We start from the raw sequence: 19,604 nt of genomic DNA on the forward strand, positions 1-19,604 counted from the left end.
TCAGATCCAATTTCTAGAAACTCCATTTACTCCACTTCCCTTGACAATGTCAATAACCCAGGCTAAAGGAGCAGTCTGTAAAGGCCTCAAGCCTTTCCCAGACCCCTTCTCATAGCAGCTGCACAGAGACCGAGTCTCACTCCTCCATCTCGCAGAGGGGGAAACAGGGCATGGGGAAGGGGCTGTTCCAGGTCACATACCAGAGTCCTGCCACTAGGAGAAAGTACACAGATGCTGCTGTTATACAGGCCTAGGCTCTAACTCTGCTCAGCCAGACTGAGTGCACTAAAGTCACTTTCCTGCCTTAGCTTTAATTTCCTCATCTGTAAAATGGGATAACAGCCCCATTTAGAACAGTTGTGGAATTAAGTGAAAACTGCCAAACTGCTGACACATAATATCTGCTCAGTGAGGCTAATGACCAAGGCAGATCGAATGCTTCTGAGTACATTCCTCACCTCACCCCCGCCCCAGACCAGCAAACCATCAACACACTGACTCTGTGTCCAAATGTTGCTTTATCTTTCTGCAGGAAAGATCTTCACAGTATCAAAAGTAAAGAATTGAAAAACAAGAACAAAAACAAAACCAAACACAAAGAGAGCAGTGTTGGGCCAGCAGTACCATCAGCCCCCGGCCCACAGGCCAGTCCAGCCCCCAGGCTCTGAGTGAGGAGGCTGGGTAGCACCAGGAAGCGGCTCTGCGGAGGTCCTGAGGGGCCCCAGCACGGCACAGCATCCGTTCAACTTTTGGTTGGTCCAGGATGGCGAGGAGCAGGGAGGATCGTGGGCAGGTGGGTAGGGATGTGGAGGAAGAAACTGTAGACCTTCAGCTGGCAGTTGGGGTCTCAGGACACCCTGAAGCAGCTCGACCCGGCAGGGGGCTGAGAAAACAGAGCATGGCCATACCGTGAGCGATCCTTTGCCTGAGCCTCCCTGCGCTGGCTCTGGGTTTCCATGGATCCCCGTGGGTAGGAACAGCTGCCTGCTATTTTTGCTCCCTGGGCTGAAAATACTGAATAGACTTCCTTGATTACCTTTAGCAGAGGATGCAGGTTAAGACCCTGCCAGGGGACAGCTCCCCTGGCACACATCTATCCCAGCCAGGGTGGTCTAAGAGCCCCGCCTCTGGCCTTTGCTGTCCTGCTGACCAGCAGGGGAGAGGCAGCGTACGCACTCGGGCTCCGGGTACGCAGCCCAGGCTAGGTCCCGAATCTGCGCCTGCACTGCTTTCTCACACACTCTCCGGGCTCCCAGTCCCACTCAGAGGAGGGTGGAAAAGGTCAATGGAGAGCCCTCAGAGTCGGGTGGGGCAGGGAGGAAACATCTTCTGCTTTGCGAAAGAGCTCAACCAAAGAGGGGATCCCTGAGAGAAGATGGCCGAATGAGGTTTCCTGGCTGAGAGGGGCACGGGGCTGGGGGAGGGGTGTGCCCCTTTTTCTCTAAGAAGAGGCAACAAATCAAAGTGCCTGGGGTCCCCATAACTCCTGGATCCTGTGGAAGTGGACAAAAGGGGCAGGAGGGCACCCTGGCCCTGGCAGAAGCTCCTGAGGGTGTGGACATTTCAGTTTGGCAAAAGATGAGGGAGCCTAGCCCCTTCAGAGAGAGGGGCTGAGGTGCGTCTAAAGATAGTCCTGACTCCAGGCAGCCCAAGGTGCCATAGGGAGCCCAGCCCCAAGGGTGGGGAATCCTAAAACCAAAAGAGGACAAGGAGACTCGGCTGAGGGTCCAGGAAGTCTGCTGCCCGACCCAGAGAGGAGCTGTCCTGGCACTGAGAAGAGAAGGAGGAGGAGGACAGGTGAGGACATCCTCCCGGGGTTCCCTGAGTTCAGCTCACCTGCCCCAGTTTCCTGTTGCTTTAAGGGCAGTTGTGTGGTTGCCAGCCAGAAAAGGCCTGATCCCAGGGACAGAGCACAGGGTTATGTTCTCAGTCCAGAACATCATCTGATACGTCAGTATTTCACACAAAAGGACTTGTGTAGGTGGTTGGGAGAGGAGCCCTGAGCCCAGCTGGGGGCCAGGTGTCTTCTTCAGGAGGCAGCTTAGCTATTAATTTCTTCATGGGGCTTCTCCTGTTTGGGGAGAGCACTTACCACCTCCTCCATGCCTAAATGACCTCACTGAGGCCTTGGTCTAGCTCATCTGCCCTCTCACTGGTCCTTTGGGGCTACCACATCTTACATGGCTTTAGCTGGGAAGCACCTGGGTAGCCTACCAGGCTGGGCAAGTGAGATTCAACCCTGAGGCTAATATTGTCAGGGGTGGGGGCAGTCCTCTGGGGATTAAGGCTGCCTAGGCACTTGAGAGGCAGCCAGTAAGGGAAGTAGAGGCCTGGTGGAGATAGCCCAGGGATGGAGATTCAGGAACATAGGCAGGAGGGCTCCCAGGAGGCTCTGGCCCAGGAGGGAGCGATGAAAGGACAGAGGCCTAGGGGTGAGTGGCCACAGGAGAAGAGATGGGGCCTGTGTCTGCAGAGCGCATAGCTGTCACTGTGGAGGTGCAGGGGCCCAGGGCTGGCAAGCCACTAGCCCAACTCCGTGCCCCAGAGCATGAAATGGTCTGGTGGGGACACAGAAGGTGACAGAACTTGGGGAAAGGGAGTACATGCAATGCTTGGGGGTCTCCATACCTCACTGAGCTGTGCTGGGAGTGGTTTTCTTGAGGCTGAAGTTGGTCCAGTTCACAGCAACTTTCTGGCGAGTTTGCTTTGCAGAATCCAAACAGAACCTATTAGGTTTGAGAGAGAGCAGAAAAGCATAATCAGAGGTACCCCTCTCCCTGCTGGACCCCACTTCTAGACCCATGTGTCTTGGTCACTAAAGGAACCAAGTCAGCTCTGTACAACCCCTGTGGCTCCAGGGTATTGGGGTCTAGCAGGTTATGAGAGCTTTGCTGGCTTTCTGGACAGGGTGCCCATGAGCCCAGGGAACAGTGTATGAAGAGAGTGACACTGCCTCGGGATACAGGGTGGCTCCTCACGCTGTATTTTACTCTGGCTACACTGGGCGGCCTTCTGCAACCCTAAGTACTGCGTGTTGTTTTCAGCCTGAAACCTCTGTGCCTACCAGCTCTGCTGTCACAAAGGCCCTGTTTGACCTGGCCTATTGGTTCTTACTTCTCAGATCTTAGCTTGGTTCCCACCTCTTCTGGGAGCGCTGCCCACCCCTACGTCTCAGCTGGGTCTGCAGCCCCATGCCCTTACTCCTCCAACAGCACTTATCACTGGACTGTGTGTTTATGGCTCTCTCTCTCCATCTAGACTATATCTCATTTGCCTCCAGCCCAGAGCTCAGCCCAGGCAGAGCAGAGGAAGTGCAAGTGAACATACAAAGGGAATAAAGCTGGAGAAAGCCCTGGTTCTTGGGGCCTGACATGCCTCCTTCTCCCTGTCCCTTACCTTCCCAGATGGCCTGTCCTGCTGAGCGGCTACCTGGGTTCCAGCAGATAGACTGGTGGGAGAGAGCCTGGAGAGGCTCTCCTTCTGAGGGTGTCAGGCTGAGGGTGAGCCTGAGTGAGGGTGGGCAAGAAGGCATCCCCACACCTACCTCTTGAAGTACTCCACCTCCCGGTCAGTCTCATCCATCTCCACCCCATCCATGTCCTTGGGCAGGAACACATCGTCTAGGAAGACACAGCCAGGAGGGCTCAGTGCCCACGGCCAGGCCTCTGGGGTCATGCTCTTGGGGCAACACTGCCCACACCGAGGACTACCCTCCACCCTGTGGCCTGGCGGGGTGGGGGGCTAACCACTCAGTTCCTGGTGCACTCACCCAGGGAGGCGGCCGTCTTCTCCTGCTTGTTGCGGCTCCGGCGGCTGCGGCCCTTGCCCTGCGGCAAGCTCTGTGGCCTCGCTGGGCCTGGGGGCTGCATGGACTCCTGCTCCAGAGGCCGTGCTTTGGCCTCACCTGGCCAGTTTCGCCAGGAGCTGCCCTTCTCGTCGGCTTTGGGGCTGCCAGCCCAGCCTGGTCCTGGCTGGCTCCCCCGGCTCCCCTCTCCAGCCTCGGCACAGCTGCCCACTTTGGGAGGCTCCGGGGCCTTGCCTGGCTGCTTGGAGCTGGGGGTCTGGCCCTTGGCACTGGGAGCCTCGAGGCTGGCTGGGGACCGGGGGGCTGGGCTCGCCTCGTTCTTCTTGGCCTGACTGCCCTGTCTCTTGCCCTTCCGCGGCTTCCCACTTGAGGCCATAGGCTCGGGCAGCTCCTGCTTGCAACTGGGAACCTCCTTTGGGCTTGGCTCCTCAGGGCTAGGGTTGCCTGGCTTGGGTGTCTTGACCCAGATCACCCGGGAAAGGTTGGGCACGGCGTTGAGTCTCCTCACTAGCCCATTCTCAGGGATGATACCGGGAGGGGGCCCCCTCACCTCTGTCCATGGTGGGTGAGAGCCTCTCATTTCTGTCCACGGTGGGGCTGGCTCACCTGGAACTCGTAGCATGTGGTTCTGAGAGGACCCCAAAGTCAAAGGGGACAGGTCAAGGTTAATGTCAGGCCGTTGCTCTGAGGAGCCATTGAGGTTTGAGGGGGATAGGCTCTGGGACTCTGGCTCAGCAGCCCCCTCCTTAGAGAATCCATTGCTGTCCATGTTGAGCTCACACACACTGAAGCTGGCACGGATAGAGTCCTTGACAGTGTTCTTGATCTCTTGCAGACGGCTGCTCAGGAAGCTGTTGACCCGATCCAGCTCCCGGTCAGGCCACTCCAAGAGCCTCTCCCTGGCAGGCCTAGGCTCCCGGCTTCCAGAAACACTACGATTCACCTGCTTTAGAGCTTCTGCTGCCAAGTGGGCCTTCTCCTTTTCCTGTCAATATAAGCAGCAGTTTCAGCTAGGGCCTGGCACCTGCCAGGTACAATGTAATACCTGACACATCAGCCTGGGGCCCAGCTTTGCAGCTAACTGGCTAGAGGCAGGACCTTGGCCATCCAGGCCTGCTCACCCACCCTGCAGGAGTGAGGATGAAATGCAATCAGATGCGTGTTCTGGGGATGGAGACAGACCCACAGAGAATAGGTTTTTATAGCTTGTTCACTCAGAGCCCCAGTGTGAGTCCTAGGGCCTAAGACCCACTGGGACTCAAAGGGATAGGAATGCAGCTAATTGCACCTTGCCTTCCAGGCCTGAACTTAAGCAATTCATTCACTGGCTGAGTCTCAGTGGACTCATCTGCAAAAGGCAGACAAAAATTCTGGGGTGAAGACCAAAGTGGGGATGCAAAGCGAGGGAGACGGCTGCTACAGGGGCATTCCCTCCAATTCTGCTGGTAGTAGGGGAAAAAAGCTGTGACATCATGGGAGGTCTTTCAAGAAGTGAGACGGGGCTGTGAGACCACCGCGGTAGGTCAGACTACTCTGGGTGGCAGGAATTGTGTACGGGTGCTATGGAACAGGGAGAAATTCCGTATAAAAGCCACTCACCACTCAGCTGCCTCAAGTAATCAAGGCCATGCCTAAAGCGTGCCCAATGGATAGCTATGTGGGGCCCCACAGCAAGATGTAAAAGCAGCCCCTCTGCCCAGGTGAGAACTGGGGGGCTAGACTCTGTCAGTCAGTGTTAACACACCCGGTTCTGGAGAATGAAAGTGAAGTCTGTGGGCTCCGAGTCACTCCATCCCTCTGCCCAACCTCCACACACCTGCGGACCAAGGAGGCCTTTAGAGGGAGACGAGAGACAGATATCAAAAGCCCACGGGAAGGAGATGGTGGTGCTGGGCCAGGGGTTGGATGACTTCCACCATTTCACGTATTTCTAGCTGATTTGGGAATGGAGGGGGAGAAACAGGAAAAGGAAACTGGGGAGAGAAAAAGAGGGCATGCCACCACCTTAGAGTCAACTTAAAGAGGGTGACCCTGTGCCCCAGTAGGGCTCTGCGATGGACTAGTACCACCACTGTGGGACCTTGGACAAATCACTTACTCTCTCTGAACCTTACCGTCCCCCTTGGTGTATTTGGGAGAAAAACTGCCTACATATACCTCCCGGTGTTGCCTGGACACCTGAGAGGGCACGTGTCCCTTTCCCCAGGTGCTGACGAGGCTCTGACTTGGCACTGTGGTGCTCAAGTGGGGAAGCAGCTCGATCTGGAGCAGGGTTTCCAGCCTTGTGCCATGGAGGTCAAGGCCATGGGGATAAAAGAAGGACTGGAAGGCCCTTCACATCACTCCTCCCCTGTACCAGCACAGCTTTTTTCTGTTAGGAATGGAGATTCCATGCAGGACTTCAATTGCAAAAAAAGAGTTCTGCTGCTAAACAAAGAAGTCTGAAAACAATGAGTTAGAGGGAGTAACATGGAACCACGTGTGATTTGGTAGTGAGAGGAGAGCACAGAACACAGGCTTTTTGTTATGTGCCACGAGCCTGACCCTTTCCACACGTTGTCTCTTTTAATCCTCACAATTGCCCTTGTTGCGCCATTATCCTCAATTTGCAGATGAGGACACCTGACTTTGGCACAAATAGGGAACTGGCCCAAGGTTACACGGCTAGAAAGTGGCAGAGTTGGGACAGCACACCCAGGTGTGATCTGCAGTTCCTAGTTCTTTCAGTCCTGTTCGACGATCACTTCTTGACCAGTTTCTGTAAGGCACTGGGCTGGGCTCTGGGGGATTCAGCTGTGCATGAGAAGTCTGCTTGCGGACTTGAGTCTGCTGGGGGAGACGGACATGCAAACAAGCTGTTTAATTCTGAGTGATAGTGACAAGAACTACAGGGAAGAAAGCACAAGATGCTCTGGGAACTCAGACTGGGCCATCAGAGGTGCTTCCCAGAGGCGGCAGTAGCTCACTGGGCACTGGAGGGTGACTGGGATCATCCCGGAGAGTGAGACTAGCACTTTTTAGGCAAAAGGAAGAGCAAGTGACTGGGGAATGCGCACATATAATCTTTACAGGATGCAAACATTCACAGGGGGAGCTGGAGCCCAGGTTTCTTTTAGGAGTGGTGGGGAGTGGTAGGCGGGAAGGCCAGGGAGGAGAGACGGAGAGATGAAGCGGGCAAGCTAAGCAGAGGCTGAAGAGCCCTGCAGGCCAGGTTCAAGTCTGGGCTTGATGCTGAGGGCAATGTTTGGCCATTGACGGCTTTTTCAGTAGCAGTAGTAGGGTGGAGAGAAGCGGGTAGTTTGAGCTGTTTGGGAGGTCTCATGGCCAGGACTCGGGGACAGGTGGGGAGATGGGATGAGCCACAAGAACAATACTGACAACCCCTAGCGCGGCCACCGCTTCCCTGACCAAGCGCACTCTGTTGAGCCTTTCTGTGCATCACTTTGTTTCATTCCCGCAACCATCTGAGTTAGGTTCTACTGTTATTCTCATGTTGTGGATGAAGAAACTGAGGCTTAGAGCTGAAGTGATTTGCCCAAGGTCATCCAGCAAGTGTGGCAGAGCCAGGTTTCAAAGTGAGGTCCGATTCCAAGGCTCGCTGCTCCCGATCACCACGACGCATTCCTCCCAGGATGGCACCCTGGGTTCTGGTTCAGGCAACTGGGTGGATGGTGGTGCCATTAACTAGACAGACAATGGAGAAGGAAGAGCAGGCCTCCTTGGAGAAAGAGAACAAGCTCAGTTTTTTTGAGTACCAGTGGGGCATTTGTGAGGTGCCCCGTAGCAGCAGGAGTTGTCAAGGTGAAGTGCAGGGAGGAAACCGGTAGACCTAGTGAACCAGGAACACTATCTAGACAGCTTCTCTTTGTCAGGGGGGTGGCCTTGAGGTTCCGGGAGGGTCAGAGGAAAGGAAGAGGAGTCCACGAAGGAGAGAGAAGTCAGAGAAGGTGAGAAATCTAGAGAACACGGCATTCCCATTGTTCTTCCCCTCCCCCACCTGGCTGAGGACAGGGGAGCCAAAGAGAACATGTTTGAAAAGGAAAACCAATACAACATGTGAGATATTGCCTACTGGACAGAGGTGAGACAGGAGGGTATGATTTAGCCACAAAGATGTCACTGGTGGTTCTGTGGAGGGGAGGGAGAGGAAAACAGTTTGCAATGAGCTGACAGGAAAGACAGTGAATGCAGACAACAGTTTTCAAGAAATCTGGCTGTGATGGGAGGAAAGAGATGAGGTGAAGGAGAGAGAGAGGCTGTACACTCAAGGCAGTTTGCTTTCAAAAGAGAGTATAGTGGGCACAGTGAAAGGCTGATGGGAGCCAGCCCAGGAAAGGCCAGAGCCAGAGCAGGAAGCCGAGCTTAAGACTGAGGCAGCGGTAAAGAACTGCACAGCCTTAAGCAGAAGGGGTAACTCTTCCCTCATGACAAGAAGAAAGTCTGCAGGTGGAATGGTAAGATGTTTGAGGGAGTGCCTGTTCACTGGCTTTTTTTCCCTTGCTGAAATAAGAAGTGAGCTCATCTAACAACTAAAAAAGTGGGGTGGGAAGAGCCTGGGGATTTGAGAAGAATCTGGAGGTCTGACAAAGGGTCTGTGGTGAACAGAAGTGGTGAAGAGCGAGTGGACTAGAGGCCTGCTAGGCAATGTGAGGGCTCAGGCAAGAGGGAGATCACGCGGCCTGGGTGCCACAGATAGATGTGATCCAGTGCTTTCCTAGAGGTGTGGAAGGGAGAGGCAGGGACGGGTCAAACCCAGGGCTGCGATTTTTCTGAGTGGGTGTAAATGGAAGGGCAACAGGGCAAGGAATTGAGAGTATTGGTAAGACAGTGAGTGAATGATGGTCAAGGGATCTCTATGGCCTGGGAAGAGGAGAAAGGGGCAGGTGACAACCTTCAGTGGATGAAGAGGAGTGGCCAGGAGACTGTAGGTGACAGAGACAGTGTCAGTTTCAAAGTAGGGTTTAGTACATGAGGGACAGACAGTCACGGTCTGGAAATGGTGTAAGGGAGCAGAAAGATACTCAGCTTTATTGGTCTCCTGAGGTGGGAGAGAATGGGCAGTCTCCACTGGATGGCTCCCAGGGGAAGCTGTGTTTTTGGTGGACAGCCAGACTGTGGTTAAGTCTGAGAGGTAGAGGAAGGACACTGGAGAGGAGGCTGATGCATAAACAGACAACAACAATGACTGCCTATCACATGACCTTGCAACTGTCTGGTGCTGTGTTGTACTCTGGCCTCTAGACTGGACTGGGCAGACAGAAGCTGTGCAGCAAGTTTCTGAATGAGTGCATGGAGTGTGCGAAATGGCAGCTGAGAGAGATGTGCGAGGTACAGTGGCAGTAACGTGGAAGGAGTTACCTGAGGAAGTCTGAAGGAAGTTGCCAGGAGGAAAAGGAGGGGAGAGGAGTTGTTACTGGCATTACCAGCAAAGGGGTAGGGATGTGTGGGCGCAGATTTATGGAAAGCACACCAGGCTTGGGAACTTCAAAGTGTGCCTGCTCGCTGGGACCTAACTGGGAACCACTGCCTTAAGAAGCCAGGGAAGGCTAAAGAGACCGCTGTTGCCCACTGGACACTTCTGGTCAGGCAACACTGGATGGGAGAAAGAAAGTGCTGACCACTTTCTGAAGGCAGCAGTGGGACCCCTTGGCTCACTACTTCAGGCTGCAGGGAAAGGGTCCCGGTTTGTCCTTTGGGCTGGAAAAAGATGTAGAACTGCTGCTGCTTTCCAGAGCACCAGGGCTGTTTGACCACCCAGGACCTGGAGCTAGCTGGTTGTCAAACCCAACTCTTCCGCTGCTGGGCTCCTGAGTGTGGCGCTGTGCAGACGCAGCTGGGGGCAGGCAGGTGAAGAGGTAATGAGGTGGCAGGGGACGAGCTGCCAAGCCCTGGGGCTTGCCTGGGAGCAGGGCTGCCCAGGAATAGCTCACTGGGTTCTCTCCTCAGCCCTCTGAGCTCACTCAGCCCATGGGCTGGGTCATTCCCATGGCTTCAATTACATCTCCAAGCTGGCAACTCCCAGCCCCACACCTCCATCTCCACCTGGAGGTCTCCTGAGAATCTCTGAGTCAATGTTCCCCAACTGAATCCTGTTGTCTTCTGCCAATCCCATCCTTGCTCGGTGAAGGGCACACCATCCTGCCAGTCACCCAAGCAATCACCTGGAAGATATCCCTGACTTCTTCATCTCTGTTCCACAATCAGATCACCAAAGCCAGTCATGTCTGCTTCCCTTGCTCCAGACCCACCATCAATCAGCTTTCCCTGGGCCTCAGTATCCCTTCCGGGAGTGTCACCCCTCCAGGCCACCTTCCATATTGCCACAACGTCATAGTGGCATGCAGATTTGATAAAAGCCCTGCAGTGACTCCCCCTCAGCTACAGGATCAAGTCAAAACTCTTCAGCGGGACCTCTGAGGCCCTTTCGCACCTCTACTAGCTGTCCTGCCTCTCCTCTATTTGAGCTTTGGCTACGCCAAACCGCTGTGAATGTGCTATGCCTGTTGCCAGAATGACTCTCCTGATGAAACTGAACTCACTCCCTGCAACTCAGCTCTCAAGTCAGCCTCTTGGTGAGCCATTTCCAGCGTGCCCAGGCAGGATGGGGGCTTTCCTCATCCCAGGGCTTGTCACATGCTAATGAGCTCGTCCGGTTTTGTGTCAGTCTCTCCACTGGACTGAGCTTCTCCGGGGTAAGAACTTAACTGCATCATGCTTTGGCTCTCAGTATTTGCAGAAGTGTTTGCTGAATGAATAAATGACTGACTGACTGAAGCAAGTCCTGTGCTTTGAGGAATCCAGCAAGCAGCTTCTGAGGCCAGGACTCGTCTTTCCTCCAATCACTGGCCCCAGGCTCCCTGACCCTGATGCCTCCCAAATGCATTCAGACCTTCCCATAGCAGTAAGCTGTGCCAAGGCTTCTGGCAGCCAGCACTGTTCATGCCCCACAAGTCTTGGGGGGTTGGGGTGAGAGATTCCTCAGGGAGGAGAGGCGGTAGAGCTAGGCTCCCCCCCCACACCCACCTTCTTTTTCAGCTTGTGCCGGGCCCGCTTGGCGGCCCTGGCGCTGTTGGGGACTTTGGGCTCCGTGCTGTTGATGAATTCCAGCAGCTCATCCACATCTCGGTGGTCCACGGCGGGCTCCCCAGGGATCCCGCCCAGGGCGCCCCCCTTCACGGGCAGCTCCTCTTTCCGCCTGGTCAGCCTCGAGCGGAGCTTCTCGCGGATCTCTGTGTAATTCCGACTCGTCGGGGCAGCGGGTGGCTGGGGGAGGGGAGGTGCTGACGTTACACCCTGGGCCTGGGAAGCCCGGAGCACTCCCACCCGCTGGCACCGAACGTGTGGTGAGAAGCCAGACAACCGTTCTTCCTACCATAGCCACAAAGGCCAAGTGGCTTCAGCCTCGGCCAGGCCCAGAGCTGAGGCAGCTGTGGGCGGAGGGAGTGGGAGATACGTAACAGCATTGTGAGCACACTGACTCGGGAGCGAGGAAAGCAGGTTTGAGCCCGGGCTTTGTCACTTGGAAGCTGTATGACCTTGGGCAGGTCACTGAGTCTCTGTGTGCCTCGATTTTGTCATCTCTAAAATGAGAATAATAACCCTTAGCTTAAAGGTGACTAACAATGTAATTACGTTCATTTCTTCTGTCCTCAACTGCTCTACCCTAGCCGGCGGCCCTTTCCTCTTCACTTTATGAGACTTCTGAGCTGCTTTTGCCCTCTGTCCAGAGACAGCACGTACTCTGCCCTGAGCCTCCTGCCTGGTGCCGTCTGTGCTCATGGCCCGTCCCTCGCTGGCTCACGCCTGGGGGACCGAGAGCCTCTGCTTCCACTCTGCCTTCATCACGCACAAGTGTTCGCTTCTCTGTGATTACACACGTATGCATGCTCATCAGAATCATAGCTTTCTCTCTGCCATTTCCTTTCCTTCTGCCTAAGGAAAAAAAGTCAATCTTAAGGAGAAACCATGAAAAGAGCAAAGGTAGCAAGGTGTTTAAAAATCCCTACCTCACAAGTGTGCTGTAAGGATCAAGCGAGCGGACACAGGCTGTGAGGACTCAGAGGGTCCCAGTGTGGTTACTATACCCATGGGTGGGGGGAGGGGGTCTCTGGGGAGAGCAGGTGCTCCTTTGGCTCACCCTGACTGGCCCCCAGCCCTCTCTGGCCTGGGTGGGCTCACTCACCGCATTGTGGCCGAAGAACTCACAGTAGCAGCAGTCACAGAACTTTCCATCTCTCTGGTGAGTGGAGGAGGAGGTGCAGGAGCTGCGCTCTGAGCTGCTGTCCTCTTCCTCACCCAGGCCCTCATCTGCCTCGCAGGGCTGGGGGAGCTGGCAGGCCAGGCCGCTGTGCGGAAACCTGTGCCCCTTGCACCCAGGGTCCCTGCTGATGCGGGAGAGAGAGAAGCCCACAGGTGAGGGAGGGCAGGAGCAGGCTGCAGCAGGGGACGCATTGCTTCTGATGACCACTGCTGCGCGGACTACCCTTCATCTGCCTCATCCCATAAAAGCCAAGGCAGTCACACCATATCGGTGCCTCTCACAAGAACAGGGCCAACACGGTCACTGTCCCTCAGGGCCCAGCTCAATGGCATTATTCTGGAAAGGTAGGAACCTTATGTCTCCCATGCCCGCACCCACTGTGTGACCCTCCTGGACTCGGAAGGAGGGTCACAGAGTGGGTGTGTATACCTCCCTATCCTACTGTAGATCACACTTTACTTTGACGGTCTGTTTGCCCACCTGTTTCTGGGACCAGATTGTGCATTCCCTAAGGGCAGGGACTGTTACTTCTATTTTTGGGTCCCAGTGGGCAGCGTAACAACAGTGTATACAGCAGGTGCTCAATGAGCAGGTATCCAAAAAGATTAGTGGGCTGATGGCTCTCCTGGAGCATCCGAAGGAGGCTGACAAGGTCAATTTCATCATCTAAGGTTCTTAGACGGAGTCTGCCCCCATTGGTGGAGCTGCCTTAGTGTGGGGCCTTAAAGTTAGAGAAGTAAATATGCTTTGTGGGCCCGACTCTAAGAGCTACTTAACTGTTTGGGTCTGGTACTCTATTTAGCATATCATTTCTAAGTGTCTCCCAAGTCCTGCAAAACAGATGTTGCTATCCCCATCCTGCAGTGGAAGTAACTTAAGGGTCAGAGTGCTTAACTGCTTTGCCAAGGAGTATCTAGGACTCAGCCTGTGCCTGTGTGCAAAGCTCATGCTCTCCCACTGTACTGCTTTGCCTCTGGACTTTAGGAAGCACTGGGGGCATCATGTAATATAGCTTATTTTTCCAGGGTAAGAAAAGACTTGGGCCCACAAAGTCCCGTAACTGGAGCCAGAAGAGCAAGAGCCCTGGGTTGGCCATCAGAAGCTGGAGTGCCCTGGGGCTGGGGACATGGGGTGGGAGCTGGGAGAAAGGGCAGGATGAGGAGCAATGAGGCGGCTTGGCTGTTGAGCAAGGAGTAGAAAAGGAGGGGCAGGGACCATTATCAGTGGTACTCAGAGAAGCTTAATCCAAATTGACCATTCTTCACCCACATTAGCAAAATTAAAATACCCACTGCTCCTGAGAATATGAAGAACCTAGCATCCTAATATTGGTGGTTACATCAATTTGGAGCCCTTTGAAAAGCAATTTTTCATTTGTATTAAGAATCCTCAAAAAAGACATCCTGACATCCTTTAAACTGAGAACTTTTTCATTCTGAGGGATCTATTCCAAGGAGTAAAAACCCAAAAGAGGGAAAAAGCTTTAGGCAAAGACATCTTTAGAGAGATTATTTACAGTATTAAAATACTGGAATGACATAAATCATCAGCAACTGGAAAACAGTGAAGTACACTATGGAGAATATTCTTTAGCCTTCAGCTGAGGTCCAGAAGACCACATAGGAACCAAACAATGAATGCTGAGTGGAACAAGACAACAAAAAACTGTAAGCTTTATAGACACCATCACTACCGTGTGGGAAAGACCTGCAGGGAAAACTGCCAACAGTGGTGGTATTGGGATGGTGGGATTTTAGAATAAGAAAATATAAATGCATACTAAACACAGATCTGATTTATAATACAAAAATACACATTTATCTTCTCCAAAGAATTTTATCTTCCACATCTACATTAATAAACTTCTTCAGTTTCTATTAGAGTTACTTCAGGGAATCCTTAAGCCTGTAATTCCAAACTCAAATACAGATTTGGGTGCAAGGATGTTTATTACAGCCTTGTTTTTAGTGGCTAAAAACTAGAAATGCCCCGGGGTTCCTGGGTGGCTCAGTTGGTTAAGTGTCTGCCTTCGGCTCAGGTCATGATCTCAGGGTCCTGGGATCAAGGTCCGCGTCAGGACTCCCTGCTCAGCGGGGACCCTGCTTCTCCCTCTGCCTGCCGCTCTGCCTACTTGTGCTCTCTCTCTGTCAAATAAATAAAATCTTAAAAACAAAAACTAGAAATGCCCCAATGTCCAGAAATAGGGAATGATAAATTTATGCTAGAGGTATACAATAAGACATTTTGCAGTCACTTGAAAGTTTTTTGAAGAATTTTAACTGGGAAAATGATATATAATGTTAAAAAATAATTACCACAAAAATGTATAAACATGGACCTAATTTATATACAGAAACATCAGAAACAAAATATACTGCAGTGGTAGAAGTTTATCGTTAGTGGGACCTGGGTGGCTCAGTCAGTTAAGCAACCAACTGTTGATTTCGGCTCAGGTCGTGATCTCAGGGTTGTGAAATTGAGCCCTGTGTTGGGCTCTGTGCTCAGCGGGGAGTCTTCTTGTGTATTTTCTCTTTCTCCCTCTGCCCCTCACCTTGCTTGCGCACATGTGCTCTCTCGCTCTCAAAATAAATAAATCTTAAAAAAAAAAAAAGTTTCTCTTTAGGTCATGAAATTTTTTCTTCATTAGACATCTCTGAATTTTTCCAAGTTTTTTAAAAAACAATAAACATTTACTTCTTTTATGACTGTAAAAACTATACAAAAGACCAAGTCTACCCTTTTTTTATTTTCTAAGATTTACTTATCTATCCTACAGAGAGAGAGAGCGTGAGTGGGGGGGAGAGGCAGAGGGAGAGGGAGAGAGAGACTCTTAAGCAGACTCTGTGCTGAGCACAGAGCCCGATGTGGGGCTCCATCCTGGGACCCCAAGATCATGACCCAAGCAGAAACCAAGAGTTGGATGTGCAACCGACTGAGCCACTCTGGCGCCCCTAGAGTCTCCCCTTTAATTTCTACCCCAAAGTTATGGTTTGTAAAGTTTCTCCGAACTCAAGGTTGAAGTTAGCAGGGAGTACGCCCCTCATGCCACTTACTTACCTGTGAGTGCTAGGGAGTTGCTGAGAGCTGGGAGGTGGAAGGAGAGGCCCACTGCAGTGCCCGCTGCAGTGCCCGCTACAGGGGTGGCTGCACCCCGAGAATGGTGGAGGCATCTTCAGGAGTGGCATGCTGGTGGAGGGCAGGTGGGGGGTCTGACATGCCCCTGGGGTGTGGGGGGCGGCAGCAGTGGCAACAGGGCATTCTGAAGCCTGGGCAGGGAAAGGCGCTGCCGGGGCAGCAGGCAGCAGGTGCGGGTGGGGTGGTGAGCCGAAGGATCCAGGCTGAGATGGGCTCAGCGATGCTGGCTGGGGGTGGTGGCCAGTGGGGCTGTTGGGTGGAGCAGTGAGGTCTGAGTGCCGGTGGTGCTCCGAGAGAGAGAAAACCTCACCTGTGGATGGTGAAGAAGGGGGTCAGAGTGAGAGCCAAGACCCTGGGAAGGAAAGCCCAAGGGCTCACTGTCACAACATCCTGCTTACTGTGATCAGAGGGAACCTGCCTGGGGACAGCCTCTCAGCACTGCGGACCAAGTCTAGCAGTACCTCGGGCTGGAGAGTTTTCCCTGCAGGGAGCAACTTGGCTGGACAGACCTGAGGACCCCAGATCTAAGAGAAGGACCCAGGAAGGCCACACCACCTCTGCTGTGGCACAAACAGGGGCTATGTGCTCTGTGTCTTGGGGTCTCTCTAGGACTTGCGTGCTTGTAGGCATTCCTCAGGCCCAGGAAAGGGTCTACAGAAGCCAGTGGAGCAGCAGGCCAAAGCTCTGCCTCTGGGCCATGAGGACTGAGGCAGCCAGGGCATGCCAGACTCCCAGGTGGCCCCAGATATCAGAGAAGTGGGAAGAGGCTCTGATGAGTCTTCTTTGGCTTATGCATCAAAATAAATGGAATTCTACTCCATTCTCACAACTCAACTCTCACAAAGGGGAGCAGCACCCCTGTGGAGAACTCAGGCCCTCAATTTTTTATTCATCTTCTTATGTATTTTAATTCCAGTATAGTTAACCTAAGAGTGTTATACTAATCTCAAGCCCTCAATTTAGAAATAGATAGTAATGAATATTTACATAGTACCTCACTAACCTAAGACTTTTTCTTTGGCTATCTAAGGGTTAACTCAGGGTGTAAAGAAGGCTTATATAGCTGTGAACTTGGCTAATAATCCTGGCAGTCTGTGCCACCAACTTCTTGTGCTTTTTATACGTGTCCCTTAGGTGGAGAAAAGGCGGCCTAGGAAGACAAAGCACCCGGGTCCTCTGTGCTGCCGCAGGGGTCAGGTGTTAGGTGGCTGATGTCCAAAGGAGCACTCAGGTGGCTGAGTGTCCTAAGGACCCTCCCAGACTCCACTTTCTGTTCAGCCGATGTTTACCACGTCCCCTCCTGAATCTGAAGGGAAAGCTATCAGAGCCAATGACAATATTTTTCAACTTCAGAGCTCTGGGGAAAGGAGCGCCATGGAGACAGCCAAGGGCTAGGTACCCCCTGCTTCCATCAGAACAGTTCCTCTTTTACTTATTTTAATAACTGACCTGATTTGTCTATCGAAGTGGTTAGAAAAACATAGCTCTCTACATTTATGTGGCCTGGCTCTCTCCCGAGCTCAGAGACTCACCAGGGATGGTAGGAGGACTCCCGAGTGAGCTACCCGGCACGGCCCCACTGGAGTGCGGAGAGTTCCAGAGGCCTGAAAGCTTATGTGCTGACAGGAAGGAGCTGGGATCCCAGTCCCCTGAGTTCCCATGGCAGGAGGAGGAGGACGAGGACGATGAAGAGGAGGACGAAGAGGAATGAGAGTCACCCCCACAAGACTGTGATTTGCAGGATGTGTGTGACAAGGAGATCTGGAGAAGGGGGAAGAAAAAGGCTCATGGTAAAACAGCAAACATGAGAGCTGACCCGCTGCTGCCTTAGCTTACTCAGGAGCACCTCCTCCTCCAGGCCCTGTGCCATGGCCAAAGTACAATTCCCACAACTCCAGGTGCACGGGCAGACATGGATCAGGCCTTTGCCGGGAGGGGCAGTGATGCTCCCAGTAAAGTGAAGTGTGTGGATACTGGTGAGAGAGACTGGTAGAGATACAGACTGCCTGTCAACTGTGGGCCTTTGGGGAGTCCTGAGAGCTGCCAAGGAAAGGAAGGGTCTTTAAGTCAAAAGTCCTGAAGCTGACATGATCCTGGGGTAAAAGAGAGGGGCTGGAGGGGAATGAGAACCAAGGAAAGTCTGACTGCTGTGATTCAGGAGATGCCACTTAGATGGCTCCTTCTAACTGAGGCACATGGTCGACCCTCAAACCAACCTTTGCCATCCGTCACATACTGGTTGGCTTTTAAGCTGTCACAGGGCTGAAGGTAGCACGGTGACACAGAAGGGGCAGAATCTCCATCGACAGTACCTACAAGCAGGCACTCACACCGCACAGGCTCTCCTCAGGGGCAAGGGGGCTGCCTGCAGCCTCTCCGTTCTTGCCCCGAGTGTGAACCCAAGCTGCTACTGCTGTGTGGACACAGCCCAGCAGCCACTCAGTGCCTGGGTGCAGGGGCTGCCGGAGGAGCGCCACCTGAGAGGGCAGGGAAGGAACAGCTCAACAGCCTGATGCCTCTGGGCAGGCAGCCCACCTGCATTCAGGGACCCCCTTCTCAGCCGTTACCTACCGCCACTGCATGCTCTCGACCTGTCTGCCTTTCATCTTCCTCCATGCTCTTTCGGCAACTCTGGCAGACCCATAGAGGCATCTCGCCTAGGAGATTCTTGACAAGCTTTGGCATGAAGTCAGGGGGCAGCTTCTCACCCTGCAACACCAGTCCGTTTTGGGAAGGGCCTTCTTCCCAGCCTTTGCGTTCCCGATGACATAGCAGGCAGCAAGTCTGCACAGACTGGGTGGAGGTGGGGGGGACCTGTCCAACAGACAGAAACAGGGTTTCCCAGGAGGGGAAAGGCTCTGCTTAGAAATAGTATTAACCATACTAATAACTTCACTTATTATATGCCAGGCACTGGGTTAGGCACTTTCTATACATAATTTTAGTCCTTGTAATAGCTCTGCAAACTAGGTGTTATTTTATTTTTTATTTTTATTTATTTATTTTTTTTAAGATTTTATTTATTTATTTGAGAGAGACAATGAGACAGAGAGAGCATGAGAGGGGGGAGGGTCAGAGGGAGAAGCAGACTCCCTGCTGAGCAGGGAGCCCGATGCGGGACTCGATCCCGGGACTCCAGGATCATGACCTGAGCTGAAGGCAGTCGCTTCACCAACTGAGCCACCCAGGTGCCCTTATTCTATTTTTTTAAGACGAAGGAACAGATTTCGAGAAGTTAAGTAACTTGCCCAAAGTTACAGAGCTAGTGAGTGGCTGAATTAGGAGTTGAACTCCGGTTGACTTCAAAGCTCATGCTCAAATGCCCTACAAAGGTTAAAGGAAGGTCCCCTTCCTTCTCTGGTATGTCTAGGAGAGGCCACAATTCTTGGGCTGTCTGTGCAGTCCACAGACCAATCCTCACCTGGGGGTTGGGGAGATCCTTTCAGTTAATGTTGAGTTTGGGAGAACGCGTGGCTTTCCCAAAAGCCACACAATTCCATTACGATCACAGCAGCATTTTGGTGGAGGGGTTTGCATAATTCATCAGAAAGCATTAATTCAATAGAAAACTGAGTTGGAGAAAGGATAAAACAGACCCTGGTGCTTCCGAGAGGCAGTGAGGTATGGTGAAAAGACCTGGGCTTTGGGGGTCAGACTGAGCCACATTCTAATGCCTGCCTGAGCACACATTAGCTGGGTGACCTTGAGCAAGTTATTAGACTTCCTGAGCTCTGACTCCCTACCTACCTTGCAGAGTTGATGCGAGACTCAGTGCATAAACAGGGAAAGTGCTTAGCCCCGTGCATGCTCAAAGCATAGGCCCAATACCCAGTAATTATTACCTGGACTTTTTTTTTTTTCCTTCTAGGACAAATGACATAGAAATATAAGTCTACAGGTTTTTATGTCATATTGAGGGGTACTGATTGGGAGACTGATTACATTTAATGACCCCAATTAGTGGCTTTCCTATTTTCTGCAGCTTTGGAAGGCAGCTATGCTCACCACTATACCACGAATGCCACGGCTTCCAGGGCTATTCTGTAACTTCGTAGAACCCTCTTTGACACTGGGGTTGGTCATGTCACTTTCTTTGGCCAATGGGATGTTAGCAAATTTGCTGCCAGCATAAGGTTGAAAAGTATGTATGCATTTCTACTTGCTTCTTTGCATGGCTGGGCTTGCTCCCTCTTGCACCTCTGCCTGCCATGAGAGCATGACGGGGCTAGCTGCTGGAGGGATGTGAGAGACGTGTGGAGAAATCTGAGTCTTCCTCGCTGATGGGCCAGTGGATCACATACATGAGTAAGCCCAGCTAAGATCAGCCAAGCCAGCCCCGATCGACAGAAACACCCAGTCAACCCAGAGACTCATGAGAAATAATAAATAGGGTTGTTTTAAGCC

The 19,604-nt window shown here is 52.7% G+C and overlaps 1 protein-coding gene across 10 annotated transcripts in view; it reads right to left on the reverse strand.

Annotated features, from left to right (window-relative positions):
- Positions 1–499: 499 nt before the first annotated feature.
- Positions 500–19,604, reverse strand: part of FAM193B (family with sequence similarity 193 member B) — a 31,996-nt gene continuing 12,891 nt past the window's right edge. For 5 of the 10 annotated variants that reach the window (XM_035015313.1, XM_035015329.1, XM_035015337.1 and 2 more), the window contains 9 exons: positions 17,772–18,014; positions 16,733–16,961; positions 15,123–15,510; positions 11,988–12,189; positions 10,829–11,068; positions 3,770–4,790; positions 3,545–3,620; positions 2,629–2,726; positions 500–883 (listed from right to left, as the gene is read on the reverse strand). In XM_035015313.1, the coding sequence (XP_034871204.1) occupies positions 2,630–2,726; positions 3,545–3,620; positions 3,770–4,790; positions 10,829–11,068; positions 11,988–12,189; positions 15,123–15,510; positions 16,733–16,961; positions 17,772–18,014 (2,496 nt within the window). In that variant the 3' untranslated portion in view covers positions 500–883; position 2,629. Of the gene's footprint in view, positions 884–2,628; positions 2,727–3,544; positions 3,621–3,769; positions 4,791–10,828; positions 11,069–11,177; positions 11,913–11,987; positions 12,190–15,122; positions 15,511–16,732; positions 16,962–17,771; positions 18,015–19,604 lie in introns of those variants that run through there. The other 5 variants (XM_035015316.1, XM_035015328.1, XM_035015327.1 and 2 more) reach the window with 5 other exon arrangements.

This window comes from Mirounga leonina, unplaced genomic scaffold (genome assembly GCF_011800145.1).
Source record: "Mirounga leonina isolate KUSES-001 unplaced genomic scaffold, KU_Mleo_1.0 Mir_104, whole genome shotgun sequence".
NCBI classification, from domain to species: Eukaryota; Metazoa; Chordata; class Mammalia; order Carnivora; family Phocidae; genus Mirounga; species Mirounga leonina.